This window comes from Vanellus vanellus, assembly GCF_965231255.1.
Source record: "Vanellus vanellus genome assembly, chromosome: Z".
NCBI classification, from domain to species: Eukaryota; Metazoa; Chordata; class Aves; order Charadriiformes; family Charadriidae; genus Vanellus; species Vanellus vanellus.
In genome coordinates, this window is record NC_138908.1 from 48,550,435 (window position 1) to 48,566,076 (window position 15,642).

Genomic DNA, 15,642 nt, shown 5'->3' on the forward strand with positions numbered 1-15,642 from the left:
TGAAACAATATGGGGAACAGTGGCACTTCCGACGATAGTTTTCAAGGCTAGTTCCTACTGTCCCTTTGGAGAGACTATTTTCACATCGCAATGCTGTTATTTCCCAGGGGTTATAGTATGGGTGCCAGAAGTGGGGTTGTGCCATATTACCATAATCCTGCACTCAGCAAGTGAAGGTAGTCATACAAACATACGGCAAATGTGGCTGCTGACAGTATATATGCTCTCACATCTTGGCAGCATTACAGCTGATGGGGGCCTCCTTTGTCTCCCCCTCACTATCTGAAACTTTCTCTGCAAAACACCAGGAATTCAAACCTCTCAGGTTTTGTTCTTCGTCATGTGCTGCAATTCCTGTTTTTGAAGGGTGAAGCTACTTGTCTTGTATAACTTCAGGCTTCAACGAGATGATCCTTGGGTAACCATTTTAGCTGTCATTATTTTATAATCAGTATGACTATCTTCTGTTTAAGGTGATCCTAACCATTTGATGATATTTGTTATTTATTCAATAATTTCTATCAATACTCTGATTATTTCCAATCTAATGGTCTTTTGTCAAAAATCTTTTGTCACCCTGGTATTGGTGATGCTTTCTTGCCTCCCATTCAGCCTTTAGGCATAAAATGTAAACATATTCTGTTATGCTGACCATTACTGCCAATGTCTGACTATTACTTTTTGAACTGCAAAGGATATTACAGCAAATTAATATTACTTGTATGATTTTGATAGTTTTTCATACTGGATTCCAGCTCTGAGGATCTCGGTTATGCCTCTACACTGATTTCCCTCAGCACCACCACTCTTGATTTTCCATTCTTCCAGACATTGTCTAAGTTTTTTTACTAATCTGTTGCCTTCATGTGGAATATACCTATACCAGGAAAACCAGGCCAGCATGCATTGCTCATTTAACTGTTTTCTCCTGACTTTTACCTGACAAGGACTGGAAAAAATCTAACATTAAAACCAAGAAAATAAGCTGAAATTGTTCTTTCCCCACTCTTGCTAGTATATCCTGTCTTTTTATTTAATATCTTTCTATTTCAGGCTTCTCCTAAAGTGCCAAACATATAGCTAGCTATTAAGAATCACAAAAGAACAAAAATTGCACAGCAGCTGGCCTACACCAAACTTAGACATAACAGCTTACCTAGCAGCAAAGAAACTGATATCCAAAGTTCATTTAATAATTATTAGGAACTGTGTCCTTACTCAAAGATTAAGCTTTTATGCTGGTTGAAAGCACATTGTGTACTGGATTTACTTTGCATGGCTGAAATCAATGCCATCAACTCTTGATTGCAACATTGCTGGCACACTTAAAACAAGACCAAAACAAAGCAGGGTGGGCATTATTGTTTCCCATATTGAACTTTTATGATCTGTAACCTTTTGTGGCATAATAACCCCAGAAATTCAAACCTATGCCCTTTTGTATGGGAATAAGTAATTGGCAAAGGTACTGTTACAGCTGAAGGAATAATTAAATGTTTGAAATCCTTATAAAGTCTAGACATCAGTGTCATACAAGAATATTTTCTCCAAAGACAACACAAAATTCCCACCACGTCTGCTTTGCTTTTATTGTTAATTTTGTTGTCTGTTTTGTATGGCACTTTCCTTCTCTTTCAGCCTCTGGTGTCTTAATTTCAGTTGTTCTATATATCCCTTAAAACTATGTCCAAAGAGGGTTTCAGGAGCGAGCAGTCCTGTGTTTCTCTAGGATTTTGGTTACTGAATATTAATAAGACAGTTGATGCAATCTGTAGGAATTAGTCTGATTTTCCAATAAAACAAACAAGAAGCCAACCAGGAAATAAACCACTGCAATTGTTCCTGAAAAATCACTATTTTTCAATTGTGTAGGGAAAAATATGGCTCCATACACACTATTCTAAAAAGGTAAATGTTGTTTTTTAAAAGATGTACTTCATACCATTATTAAAATAATTATAGTATTTCTGAACTTTCTCTTCTGTCAAATTAAAGATGATACAAAATGAACTGATTCAGCAATTGCTAAGTGACAGAGAACAAAACAATCTACTGAAGATATGCTCTACTTTAGTTGTAATTACTGAGAAACTATGGGATATTACACAGCTGTGAAAATTTAGAGGACAGGCAGAGTGAAGGCTGAGGACCTCTAGGTGAAATCTGAGTTACTCATCTTTGTTCACAACTGCAAAATAGAACCTGGGCCTTGGCCGTAGGTGCACAAGATCTATGCTACCCTGGAGCCTGCCCTCTTTGGGCCACTGATGATGAAATTATCAGCGTGAGCTAACTTTTTATTTCTGTTGGTTAGCCTTGAAACAGAAAGGAAAACCTCAACAGAAAGATCTGACACATGGCACAGACGTTGAAAAGAGGAGGCTATGTTGCTACCAAGTGTTGTGTAGGTTGTTCCTTAAAGTGGACATGACATCATATACAGTCCAATCTTAACATTACCTGTCATCGTCTGTCTAACCATCTCTGTGATCTCTGGGTTTGGGTCAGTGTGGGAACGGGATCACCACCCTAAGCTGCCTTCTCAGTGTGTGAGCCCACCTTCCTGCTGCTGACGGACTGGTGCCCTCCCCTGTCGCGCTCTCTCTCTCCCAGTGCCACTGCATTGCTGGCACACGTGTGAGATCTTGATCATGTTCATCATCAAGATCACGACAGGCTCTGACTGACTGTACCAGGTGTTTTGTGCTCAAACCGTGCCTGTCTTTAGGCTTATGGCCTCTTGCCCTACCTTTAGTCACTGGAGCTCAGCTTTGAGACCAACTAGCAGAAAAAATATGATTCCCTGTTTCCTCTCCATTAGGATAAAGGAGAGGATAAAGGAACTACTGTCACTGCTCAGAGTAGTAGAAACATTTAAATAAAAACCCAGAAAATACTTTGGGGCAGGAAAATCAGAGCAAATGATGGTTGACCCAGGGCAGGACAAAGTCAAGACATGAAAACTGCAGGATAAATGCTTTTTGTCCCACAGACTCGGGATTTAAACCTTACAACCACACATGTTATGGAAACATGACAGCTTTCAGGGAAGAGATTTTTTGCATATCATTGAAATTGTTTGCAATGACTGTCTGCGTGGTTGTTAATAATTGATGAATAGTTTCGTAATAACTGTCAAGATCAATAAAAATATCAATAAAAAATAAGGTAACAGTATTTCTGAATATTTCAGCTTCTTAATATGTGGACCATCAGGATTGACCAGCAAACTCCTGATTTAACAAAAGCTGTCAGGGAAATAAATACGTAAGCCCCTGGAAATTTCAGATATGTGATGAATTTGGTTATAGGATTATCCACACAAAATTCTGACTGTTATGAATGGGCAAAGACAGCAGTTAAACAGTTAATATGAAAAAAGCCATCTTTAGTAACTAGATACATTGCCAAGAAAAGAGACAAAGTATAAGGTAAATATTAACATAACACTGCTATGATGTTACAGTATGCCAAATTCATATCTGTCTGTGAAAGGAATAATAGCAAAACATACCATTTTTGGAAGCTTTTAAAGTATTTGTTTAAATACTACATTTATTGCACCAACTAGTATCACCCATAATATTAGTTTAGAATATCATTCTTATTAATGTTTCTAATACCATCCCCATTTAAAGCATAACTTCATTATATTAAATATATACACAACGTTGTATCAGAGCTGTATAAATCAAACTATCCAGATGTCTTCCATAAGCTAGACAGCAGTCTTGCATATGCAGGTATGAAAGACAGGGAAGAGAAGGAAAAAGTCAAAACTGTGTTACCTACATTGCGGGCAGCTGCATTCATAAGAGTGCATGCAGCCACGCTCATTTAATGCTGTGGAGTATATGCTGCAAACAAACATGATATGGACCTCTAAATCCAGGCAATGTTCAAGTACCAGCCAACAGCAACCTCTGGCAACTGCCCTGTCCTGCTTTAAAAAAAAACGTTTGGGATCATCTTGCAATAGGTTGCAGTGGTTTGCCTGTCAGGCAGAACGCCGCCGCAGCTAAGGGTTTTTTTTGTGTGCTGGGTTGTCAGACATAAACGTGAAAGACCTACGCTTCTGTGGCACGTGCTGTGCGGGGGGTTCCCTGCGATGACTGACTATGGTCCCTGAGGTTTAGGGTTGCAAATCTATTTTGCAAGGATTTAGAAAAGTTGTTGCAGGCATTTTGTAACTGTTATTTCACTAGCGTATTTAGGAGAGAAGATGGTTTTTATGTCAACAACACAAAGAATTAATGACTTTCAGACTTTGCACCAGACCTAGGAATACCAGACCTTGTAGATGAGACTGCACACTACTAAAGCTTAGTACTTAAGATAGAGCCCAGGTAACAGGCTATTGCACTCAAAAAACCTCTTACTGTCTTTATTTCCCAGTGCAGAGTGCAATAAAATCTTGATTCTCTGAAATGATTGATTTCCGTTCAGATAATCTGATACCGTTCACCATTTGGGGTTGAAGTTACCTGCAAGACTACAGTATTTCTGTCATTGTTCTGACAGTTGATTTGCTCACTCAGATGACCTGAGCAGAGAAGAGGGAGACAAGACCTGCTCTTTGACTTTCTTTGTCATCCCAGTGTTTTTTTTTCCCTTAGGTCTTTGAGTATCTTGAAAGGACTGTGAGTTCATTATTTTAACGTATCTGCTAGAGAGGAAGTTAACATATTTATATCTGTGCAGCATGAGGAAAGAAAGTATTTGAGTCTGGACAGCTTTGTCTTCGATGTCTCACCATAGCTCTGCTGAAATAGATTTTAGGGCCTCTACCTTCGGTGCCATCACCTTGTGAAATGTAATTTCTTGCTACACCTTCCTTAGAACAAGTATCCCCTTTTTGTGAGTACAAAAGGGGTTAAAGTACAGGGTTTCAGGCCTCAGCACTTCTGTTGAAGTGACTTAAAAGTGCAGTTTAGAGAAGAAAATACTTAATTTCTGATGTTGCAAAGTTCCTATACTCAGCTTCTGTTTATAAACTTATTTTTAGTTAGGGAAAAATTTTAATGTAATTCAGTGTTATTGTTATAAACAGTAATCCATACTATAGAGATGTAGCCAAGAAAAGTAATAGAACTATCTAAAAATGTGGCCTATCTCAAACTCAGCTATTAAGGGTAGCTTTATAAATATGGAATGAAATGTCAAAGCTATCTCCTATTTAGATGCAAGAAACTCTTCCAAACTTACGGTACAAGAAAAAGCACAGGCTCTTCCCACCATAAATCTTCCCCCAGATAGCCTCCAACTCTTGCTATGATAAAGCTTTTCTTGACAATGCTCTTCAAATGAGCTGAGCTGCCTGTTTCACAGAGCTAAAAGCTATCACCAAATTTCAACAGCTGCTCAGCTGACTGCTCACAAGTGCGGACAGTAAACCATGGAATGATGGAACTGCCGGGTTTTTTTTTTAGAGGCCAGGAACAGTGAAGAGGCACTGGGGCTGTGCCTGGGCTCCTGCACACAGGAGGCAATTCAGCATCACTCAGGTGAGGTGATGTACGGTGCTGAAAAATTGTTGACCGCTATTGACACCCGCTGGTATAAGTTATAACAGTCATTCAGATATTCTTCGGTTTGATGATGGCAATAAATCTTAAAGTTACATCTAAACCTGAAAGAGGTTTGTGGCCCAAAAAAAGCCTCATTTCAAGTGCTATAAGTTCTGATTTACTAGTCCCAAAATATGTCATGGAGTCTCAGTGTATTCTTCAAGCAATACAGTTAAAATATGTGAAATTATTTAAGGAACTGCTAAAGACTGAACTTGTGAGCTTTAAACAATATATCAATACAGAATACTTGCCGTGAAGCCTCTTTTTTTCCCAGTTTTTTCTTTACAAGAAGCTGACATTTGGCTAATATTTCCTGTAACTATTATTTTTCCCCTCGGAATTGAATGTGATTATTAATGCAGGAATTACATTTTACTACTGCAATGAAGTAATAATCAGCAAACATACTCTTTCTATTGATTATTTATTTAAACTTTTCGATTTTTCAGTTAGTGGCTTTGTATCTACAAAGTCAGCTGATCTTAAAGAAGCATGTGGTTGTCTTTATTTGCAAAGCAAGTGATTGCAACATATGTGATACACAGCTACAATTTTTCTTTACTCAGAGTGGCTTACCCTTCCACACTTCCGGATGTTCCACATGTAGCTTACTGAGAGAATGTGCTGCCGTTTTCTCTCCCTCGTGTAATTTGACAACCTAATAATTAACTAATCTGAGTTTCTCTGATTAAAGGAACACTACAGGGATTAGTGTGTGTGAAAGCATCATGACAGAAATAATTTGTTAAACAATCATTGTCTAATTCCTCAGTGTTGACTAAGTAAAATATTTACTAGTACATTTTTAGCCAGTTACCAATGCTTATTCAGTTCATTGGAATATCTTTAAAGGAGATTCAGACATGAAACCAATTCAAGATCACTTTGTGGTTCAACATCCAAGATCCAAACCAATTCTGCTCTTTAAAACGCATTCAAATTAATTCTTGAAATTCAAATTCCCTAAAGACTGCGTAGTTTCATGCTATATGTGAAAGGTATGATCTGAAATATAACTATACCAACCTGTAGATCCACGGACGTATGGAAATACTTAGTTAAATTAACTCTGTAAAAGTCACAAAATGATCCCTCTCGTAGAAAATAAAATAGGGAGAGTGTTAAGTAAAGAAAAAAGTCCTTGGAACATCTGCAGGCATTTCTTCAGAGACTTGTGTGATGGCTCTTTGTATTATGCCATGGTAGAAAAAGAGAAAATTGAGTTTCCAGAGCTGAGGGATCTGCTGATGTCCAAGGTACTTCAGACAGAAAGGTAAATACATCAACAGTAATTAATGCTTCCCTCATCTTGATCCCTGCAACGTAACTAGTCAAAACAATCCCACACCCTGCGTTCTAACTTGTACAGGGCAGGAGAGGTACAGGATGGGTAAGAAGACAAGAGTGGAAAGGCTTTATTAAATTGTGGGATGACACGCTGAGCATGGGATGACATTTCTGTTATCCCACCTCCCTGTCCCTCGGTACACTGTTGTGGCTTTCAGACGGTCCTGTGCGATATTTGAAGAGAGGAGGAAAGAATTGCAAAAATCAAGCCTCTGCAAAGGTGTGTTGGTTTTGATGACTTGCAGGTACACACTTTTGCAAACAAGTGCATTTCACTTCTGCGCAGTTACACACTGTATGCAATTTTTAAGGAAGTGGCATCTATTGTCAAGGCAAAAGGAACACGCATCTGCTATGTGACACTCTCCTTAGTTGCGCACTATAGACATTTCAGCCATGCTGGCTGTCTTGTGGTTGCTTTTTGCATTAATGGAACAGGTTTTTGCTAACTAAATATACTAGAAGGATAGAAATGTTTACAGGAATTTATGTCTTGCATATTCAGTTACATCACACTTCTGAGCTGACATTTCACTCATATTCGTTGTTTTCCTTTGGAAAAATAAAAAATCAAACAATTGAAACTGTAGTTTCTGGAACACCACTGTGATGTAGGTACTAAAGTATCTTCTATGAATTAAGCTTTTTTTTTTTTTTTTTTTTTTTGAGACAGGAAGAGCAGTAGAGAGCAATCACATGGCAGAACTACATATCTTTTGCAGCCGGTTAAATATTTACAAAGTAAGGTCCTGTGTGATTTATTCAAGAAAGATATGCATTGAAATCTGGTTAGGTTTTTTTCCATGAAAAAATAGGATAGAATGAAATTCAAAAGGACTAATCCAGTTAATCACTGAACACCTTGTTTTTAGAAAAAGATTTTTAGAAAATAAAGTTTAATTCCATTGCAATGGTAACGAGAAAAAAAACTGAACAGTAACTGAGGAATCTCCAAAGAGAAAGGGTCCTTTCTGATCAATTGTTCTACCTCAATGCTTCAGAGGGCAGAGTTTCAATATTTTCTGCCAACAGTTTGTTCAAAGTTCTGCAGATATCTGCGTATTATGATATAAAACAGGCAAAGGGTCTTTTCAAGCTGGGAACACAAGTCTGGATTCAGACCTTCTTTATCTGTGTATTTCTAACTGCATATGGAAAGAATTTGCTATTAGAAAAAGTTTATGGTAATATTGAGTAATTAGTGATGGCAGACTTTATCTGTTTTATCGATGGTTACTTATTCAGGCTGAAAAATGGATTCATTATCACTAAGAAAAATATGTGAGTGGAATGAATTTTATTTTAGTTTCATTTTCACACATCCCTTTCTACATAAGCTTATTTGGTATAATTATTTAAATCCGATTGTAATATAATGCAGTGCGCTGACTTTTTAATGTTCTTGCTGTTCTGAAAAATAATATAATAATAGAAAATTTTCCTTCTCTGAGAAACTTATCACTGCAGAAAGTTTGTTTCAGGAGGAGAACAACACCCACCCGAAGTGAAGTATGAAATTATTCTGTCATACTTGCACACTTCCTGAAATACTTAGGTTAAGAGAATCACTGAACATTAATTGTTAATGTGTATAATATCAGAAACAGGTTGGAATAAACATTTTAAGCACTGATTTACTGTTACCTCCACGGTTCATATAAGAATAAAATGAGCACATCTTACTCTTAGAGCTGAATGCATAAGAAAAATTAAGAAACACAAACACTAACCTTGGTGTACTTAATTTTCAGATCTTTGAGTGGTTCTGGCAGTGCTGGCAAAACTGGAGCAGGATTTCTGTTTGAACCTTGCTTCTTCATATTTTCAGTTGAGGAGTTTGAGGACGTTCCTGAAACACAGGTGAAATGAGGTATAAGGGAAGTGCAGTGATTTTTGTCCTGACTGAGCTCTTAGCTTTATTTGTGCTTTTTTATCTGTACCAGCTATGGTATATTTGCATACAGGAATATGATTGGATGAAAGAATTCATTGCAAAGAGAAAATGACACTACTTATTTTTAAGACCAAAAGCAACAGCCTTTTCACCGAGCTGAGACCTCGATGAAGAAAACACTGCTGCAACAATGTGCTTAGCCAGACATTATGAATTTCTTACTGGGGAACACACTTCAAGGCCTCATTGTCTTACCTGTAAAATTGCTTTCTCTCAGCAGGCAGGTTCCCAGATTTTAAGTGAAGTTCTTCCCGTACTTGAAGACAGATCTGAAGGTAAAGACAGATTTGTTAGCTCCGGAAACAAACTAAGCCCTTCTCATTGGAGAGTTGGAGAGAATAACTCCCAGAGCTGGGAAGTGTTCACTAAAAAGCAAGCCACCTTAGGTTACGCTTTAATATGTTCAGAGTACATTATAATTCCTATAATTAATACCTGCTTTGTAGATCACAGAGATAAGGGATGACTATGGTGATACAAATCCTTCACAAGTTTTTCAAGAAATGTGAAAGTAAGACAAAATTGATCAATCCAGAAAAAACACTCTGTGGGTAGAACCAAGCAAAAACGTGTTGTTTTTTTCCAGATAGCACCACAATTTTAAGAACAAAAATTTTACTACAGTACACTTTGGAAAATCTGGAAAATCTGAGTTTGTGCCTTTCAAAACAAATTATTTATAGAGAGGAATTTTCTACCCAAAGAGGAACCCAGTGGTGCATATATGTCCAGTTCTGATTATTTAATGAGAAACATATCTCTGGTACTGGCAAATAATTTAATAAAGCAGGAGGAACTCCTTTCTTCATTAAGTGCTACTTTTTCTGATGAATGGTATCACAGAACAAACCGGGACTGAATTAGCACATGTTTGCATATGTTAAGCTTCTGATGTATGCACAATGGATTTGTGCAATAGAAATAAAGAGACATGATCTTATTGCTTTCATTGAGACTACACAGATGCTTGAAAAACTCACTGAGCTCAATAAATTCATGTATCAGGCATCATTTAAACCATCTGGCAATGGAGGCTTTGTTGCTTTTAACTGATGGATGATACAGGACACATCATGAGATTAATCTTCCAATGCATTAGTTATATGTAACATACTTTCTGAATTAAAAAGCATGCTATAATTACCATTGATGATTTTTGTGTTCATACATATGGTTGGAGCAAGAGTTCCTGGCCTTTAGAAAAGTCTAAGTAATTTCTGGATTAGAAAGAATTATTTTCTCACAATAGTCATCTCATTGAGAGAGAAGAGCTGTGTGGACTTGAACAAGTTTCAGCTATTCACTCTGTCATATGAATGAAGGGTGTGCATTCCCATTGCTATAACACCACTGATATCCAAGGTTACCAGCTCAGTTTCTTCCTTTTGGATGTGTCCCTCAGCTCTTCTGCCTCAGCTGGCTGGCTCAAGACATCCCAATGTAGAATGATGTATTTGAAAGTTTTGTGAACAGCGTTTTCAGACCTTAACATTTTGGGTTACAATATTTGCCTGCCTTAGAGAATGTCTTTGACTCTCATGAAAAAAAGACAATATCTAAATTGGACTTGTTCATTTTTATTTGGAATATAGCTTTTCAGTGCTATCTTTAAGTAGAAAATTTTTGTGGTTTTTTTTTTTTTTTAAATTTACATGTAATGTTCTGGTTTAGACACTGAAGTCTATTCTAATAATCTTCCTGCCACTCATTTACCAATTAACCCACAAAAAGTTTGTCTCTAGTTAATTCATCTACTAATTGCTCAGATTTGCTTAACCTAAACAGAATTTAATTGGAGTTGAAAGACAGAGATCAGTGGAATTGTCTGTTTTTTAGCAAAACAAAAAAACTTTCTCCAAAGCAGGAGTGTTCTAAATACATTCTCATATTTAGGTACCGTTGTATTCCTGATTTTTTAAAAATGATTTAGCTGGAAGTGAATTATGATAACTTCTTTGGAAAATGATAGCATTTGTCCTCATCCTACGTCTATAAGGACAGCTTGAAATCTGCTTAGACAGGCTTGAGATATACTATCCTGGGTGAAAAGTTTCAACTTTTCCAAACATGCTGGTAATCATTGCTTTATTTTCCACACCATTCATTCATTTAACACATGCTTTACCCCTTTTTTTCCTGTCTGTTTCCCTCTTTCACTCTTGGATTGCATGAATCACCTTCACTACCATGCTTCCTGTGACTCCTTTCTTTTCTCTCTAAACCTTGTGTATTGTTAAAAAGGTCTCATGTCTTAAAAAGATTACTCGCTATCTCGAGCAATTTGCTTATCCTATAGTTGGGTCTTATCTGCTGGGAATTGCTCCAAGCATTACCATTAATGTCAATAATTCCTTTAACTTCTCTGTGTTCGTATATACCTGACTCCCCACCCTTTTTCAAGGAAATTCTAGCTATTGCTTAGACTAGCTGTTCAGGACCATCCCAATCGTCTCCCACCCAATAACTTTCTGATTCACTTTCAGTGTAAGAATCCTTTTAGCCTAATGTAGAAGTGATTTCCTTTTCCTTGCATCCCATGTTCCTGCTTATTACAGCTTCCTGTGATTTTCATTCTGTGACTTTTTTCCCCATCCTGCCTCACTACTGTTACACATTTCACCTAAATAAAGATGTGTACTTCAAGCACTATAACTTTAGTGGACTGTACTGTTCTTTCAAATACTGGATTTTACAACACTTGGATATTACAGATATTGTACGTGGAAGTTCACATAATTTGTTGTTAAAGCTTTCTTGGAAAATGTTAGATTCTATCTATTTTTTTTCCTTTCTTTTGGTCAGTGACTTGATTGTTACTTCTTGTTGTCTTTCTACTGCTAAGGAATACACCTTACCTACTCCATACCTTAGAGAACTACGGGATATTTTATGTGATGATGTGATAGCGCTTCCGACACTTTAATGCATAACATTTCGCCCAGTTTAAACTTACTGAGTTCCCTTATTCGATACAATATCAAAGAGGAACAAATGAAAGGTAGTGGTTGACCACAGAAGTGGTAATTAAGCTATGAGATGCCTTGCTGCATGACACTGGTGGTGCTAAAACACAAGATCAAGGGCTGCATAAACTTTAGGTCTGATCTGTCCATGTCTGTCAGATAAATGAAAGTTTTATGTTGGGAGAAACTGTAAATCATTTGTCCATGTGTTTCTTCACAAAGATTAAAAAAAAATTAATAACTAACCAAGCACAGCATTCCAGAGCAGTAGTAACCTTTCTCCTCAGATGTAGTAACCTCTCTTCTCACATGTGATCACACCACAGGATATCACCAACTGCTGACTTTGTTAGCAGTTACTGTTTGTTTGGGTTCATTGTAGTCTAGGTGGACAAACTATTTGGCCCATATTTTTGAGATTTGTCGCAACTCTATATTCATTACATGAGATGTGATTTAGTAGCCAGCAGCACACAGAGCTTTTACTTGGGCTAGCTGGCAATCCGACTGATGAAATCAGTGTGTCACAAGAATCAGCCCGAGGTAACCTCTGACTGGATTCACTTCACTAAACACAATACCAGCTCCGTCTCAAATGCCCTGGCCTTTCCTAGCTGCGTTGAGATGTCAGTCCAGAAGAGTCCTGAAGAACTTATGTCACCTTGCCAAAGTCATATATCAGTGTCTTCAAAACCCTTGTGCAGCTCAAATGGCACTTGATGACTACATCAAAGGAAATTACTTGCCCAGAAGGTTTATGATTTTACATGGTACTTTTATGTTAGTGTGTGCTGTGCTAATGCAGTCTGAAAGCCATATATTTGTTATAAAAATTCTCCTTCCAGCATTTAATAACAAAATATTTACTTTATATTGTAGAAGAAGATTATTCTGAGAATAGAATTATCTCTTGTCCAGAAATTACCTTGACTTTTCTAAAAGTCAGAAACTGTTGGGTTTTTTTTTCCCCAGAAGTAGGCAGAAGCTTGTCTTTTTTCAAAGCAGTCTTTTATTTTTTTCATTCTTCTTCTTCTTTTTTTTTTTTTTTTTTTTTGAATGACTGCCAAACTATCTCCCCAGTTCCCACAGTCTGGGTGTCTCCATTCTCCAGCAATAGGGGACAGGTGACTTACTCTTTGTGTAATGCTGAGATTGTAATCACAGCAGTAAGAAATTCTGGCCCATAGATTTCTACAGAAGGCAGACTTTGCCCTTCAAAATACTTGATCATTAAAGAAACCTAATTATTATCTTGTACTAGACATGCTCAAAGCTACGTAGATCAGATAACACTGCATATATTTAGCTTGGACCACCCCTAATGTAGGATAATGCAATAATTTTATTTCAGGTAACAGACAGTAGATGGTCTCTACTTTTAGGTTTTTGTCATTTACAGCTCTGGGAATGTTCCAAATTGCATATCTTTGGCATCTGATGATCTATCAAAATTACACCTTGAACTGCATAACAATTATGCCTTCTGAAAGGTGCCATAACAACTCAAGTAACCTCAAAAAAGTTACAAATATTGTAATTCAAAACACGTAAGGTGAATAATGTTCCATGGTTACTTAGGGCACTGTTGTGAAAAGTTCCCTGGCATAGGGTATGAACAGAATAGGCTGCTGCACTCTGCAGTTTGGTAGCTGTATTGTATCATCTGTGCTATATTTATACAGAGTCTTTAATGATTACGTACATGCTTACACTTCATAAAAGCTTAGCATAAAAAAAATCACTTGAAAAATCTCTGTTGAGACAATATCACTGTCACTGAACATCCTGATTAGCTGAACCACTTCTTCCAAACTCAGATTATACAGGGAGTTAAGAAAGGGAATTATTCAGTGATTCATAGAGATCCCCTGCTGGTACTGACAGAAACTGGCATTAAGTTAGGAGTGGAAGACGTGTCACAAACACCAAAATAAGTTTAAAAAGTGGAAATCATTGAGATTCGTGAGATCACTGGACTCTCACTCTGAAATGCTTTATTGACTTCCATAATCTTTTTTATGACATCCCATTAATGGCAGTAGAGCAGAATCAGTGGGCACTGTTCAGCGTGATGTGGAAAAGCGTACACATAAGAAACTAGGCAGAACTGGTGTGAAATTTGTGCCATCTTTGCTAATCTAAACTGAGAGTCCAAAGGTCGGTGGAATGTACAATCCCTGGTAACTCTAATTGTTAAGCACTGAAGTCAAAATGGCAAGATTTTTAAGACTTCTGAGCAAATTCCTTTGGCTTTTGGAGCACACTGAGTATCCTGGATTTCTGAAAATCCAAGTGTTCCTTTTATATGAATACAGGTATCTCTGAGCACAATTAGCAGTTCCTTAGTAATTGTAAAATTTCTGTAAAGTATAAACTTGTGGAGTGACACAGCTGACAGATGCATAACCATTTATTTAAGTTTGAAATTTGAACTCACTTAGTGAAAAATCTTTCCCTTTTGCTACATGGGTGACAACAGTGTATGAAGAAATGTCCCGGAAGATATTTCTGCATAATGCCTCCACAAACAAGTCTGAACACACATCATAATACGAACTACTGTTTGGCTGATTCATGCAAACACCTTTGCTCCAGTAATGGCGAGATTTAACTTGAGTCGGTTCACTGCAACAAGGGCAGAAGCACATCAAGAAGTAGAAAAACTAGTGCTACTAATTTTGTAATCTTGATATCAAATGATATTGAATAACTTCTTGATATCAGTGCTTGGTCTGACACTGAATGCCATCATGAGGCCTATTCTCTGCTGAATCCATAATGACACTTTGGTCTCAAGACATCTTCTGCAGGGAGGAACAAATAAATGTTTCCTCTGCTCCTACACAGAAGCCTGTGCAACCACAACTGGATGGTTTTTTTCAGCCACATAGAACCCCACCTGCTAGCGGAGGAAGATCATATCTTCTAATTTCATACACAGAGCAGACACTCTTTGCTCAACTGTGGGCTGAACACAGACCTTCGCAACAAATTTCAGGATAAATTCACATTTTCAGCATAAATCTTCTCACAACAGGCAAAAAAGTATGACAAGAGAACAAGAAAGAACAGACCACCTAGAAAGGAAGCTTGGGGCTCAGAGTGGAAAGTCTACAACCCCTGCTCACTGTTGCGTTGGTAGCAACGCAATAATGCATAAACCCTGAGTGCAACAGTACCAAGGTTAGCCTGTGGACTGGTGGCTCTGCAAATCAAGTTGGCTGAAGAAAACCGGTCAAAATCCACCTTTAGAAAAGCAACCATGTTTCCTCTCTCTCAGATTTTGACGGAGTGAGACAACACGATATATCATGATTAGCCCAATGGAATGGGGTGCACTTCAACAAATTTATGTCGCAGCCATACAGCTATCTGTGTCTGAGCTGATTGTATAGCCACTCTCCATAATCAGTGGTGAGAAACAGGATATTTTACAGCATAAATCCTCTCACTCCAAAGAAGGTCTCTAAAGTAGCTCAGTATCGCAGTAAACTGCACGGTATCCCATAGGTGAATAATTATTGGTGGTAGCTATAAAAGAAGTCTACTTATCTACCTCTGGTACAAATACCTTACTGGAGATATGTACTGCCAGGTGAGATGGCTTTCACTTTCCTCCCACCCCAGGGAGAGGGCTTCCTATCCATCATTTATGAACTATTATATTGTTTCTGGAGTGCAAATAAGGCTTAACAATATCCTTCTGTGGGTAGCAGGCCCTCAGGAGAAGATAAACACATCCCCTCTGCTGAAGAGTCTTTATTCTTTAAAAGATTGACTGGGAGCCCAGGAAAATTTGTTTAAAATC

General features: G+C 37.6%; 1 protein-coding gene across 1 annotated transcript in view; it reads right to left on the minus strand.

Annotated features, from left to right (window-relative positions):
- The window catches only part of ALDH1A1 (aldehyde dehydrogenase 1 family member A1), a 34,243-nt gene extending 25,500 nt beyond the window's left edge, over nt 1-8,743 (minus strand). The window contains exon 1 of the mRNA XM_082497006.1: nt 8,648-8,743. Coding sequence (XP_082353132.1) covers nt 8,648-8,737 — 90 coding nt within the window. The 5' untranslated portion in view covers nt 8,738-8,743. The remainder of the gene's footprint in view (nt 1-8,647) is intronic.
- Nucleotides 8,744-15,642: the final 6,899 nt, after the last annotated feature.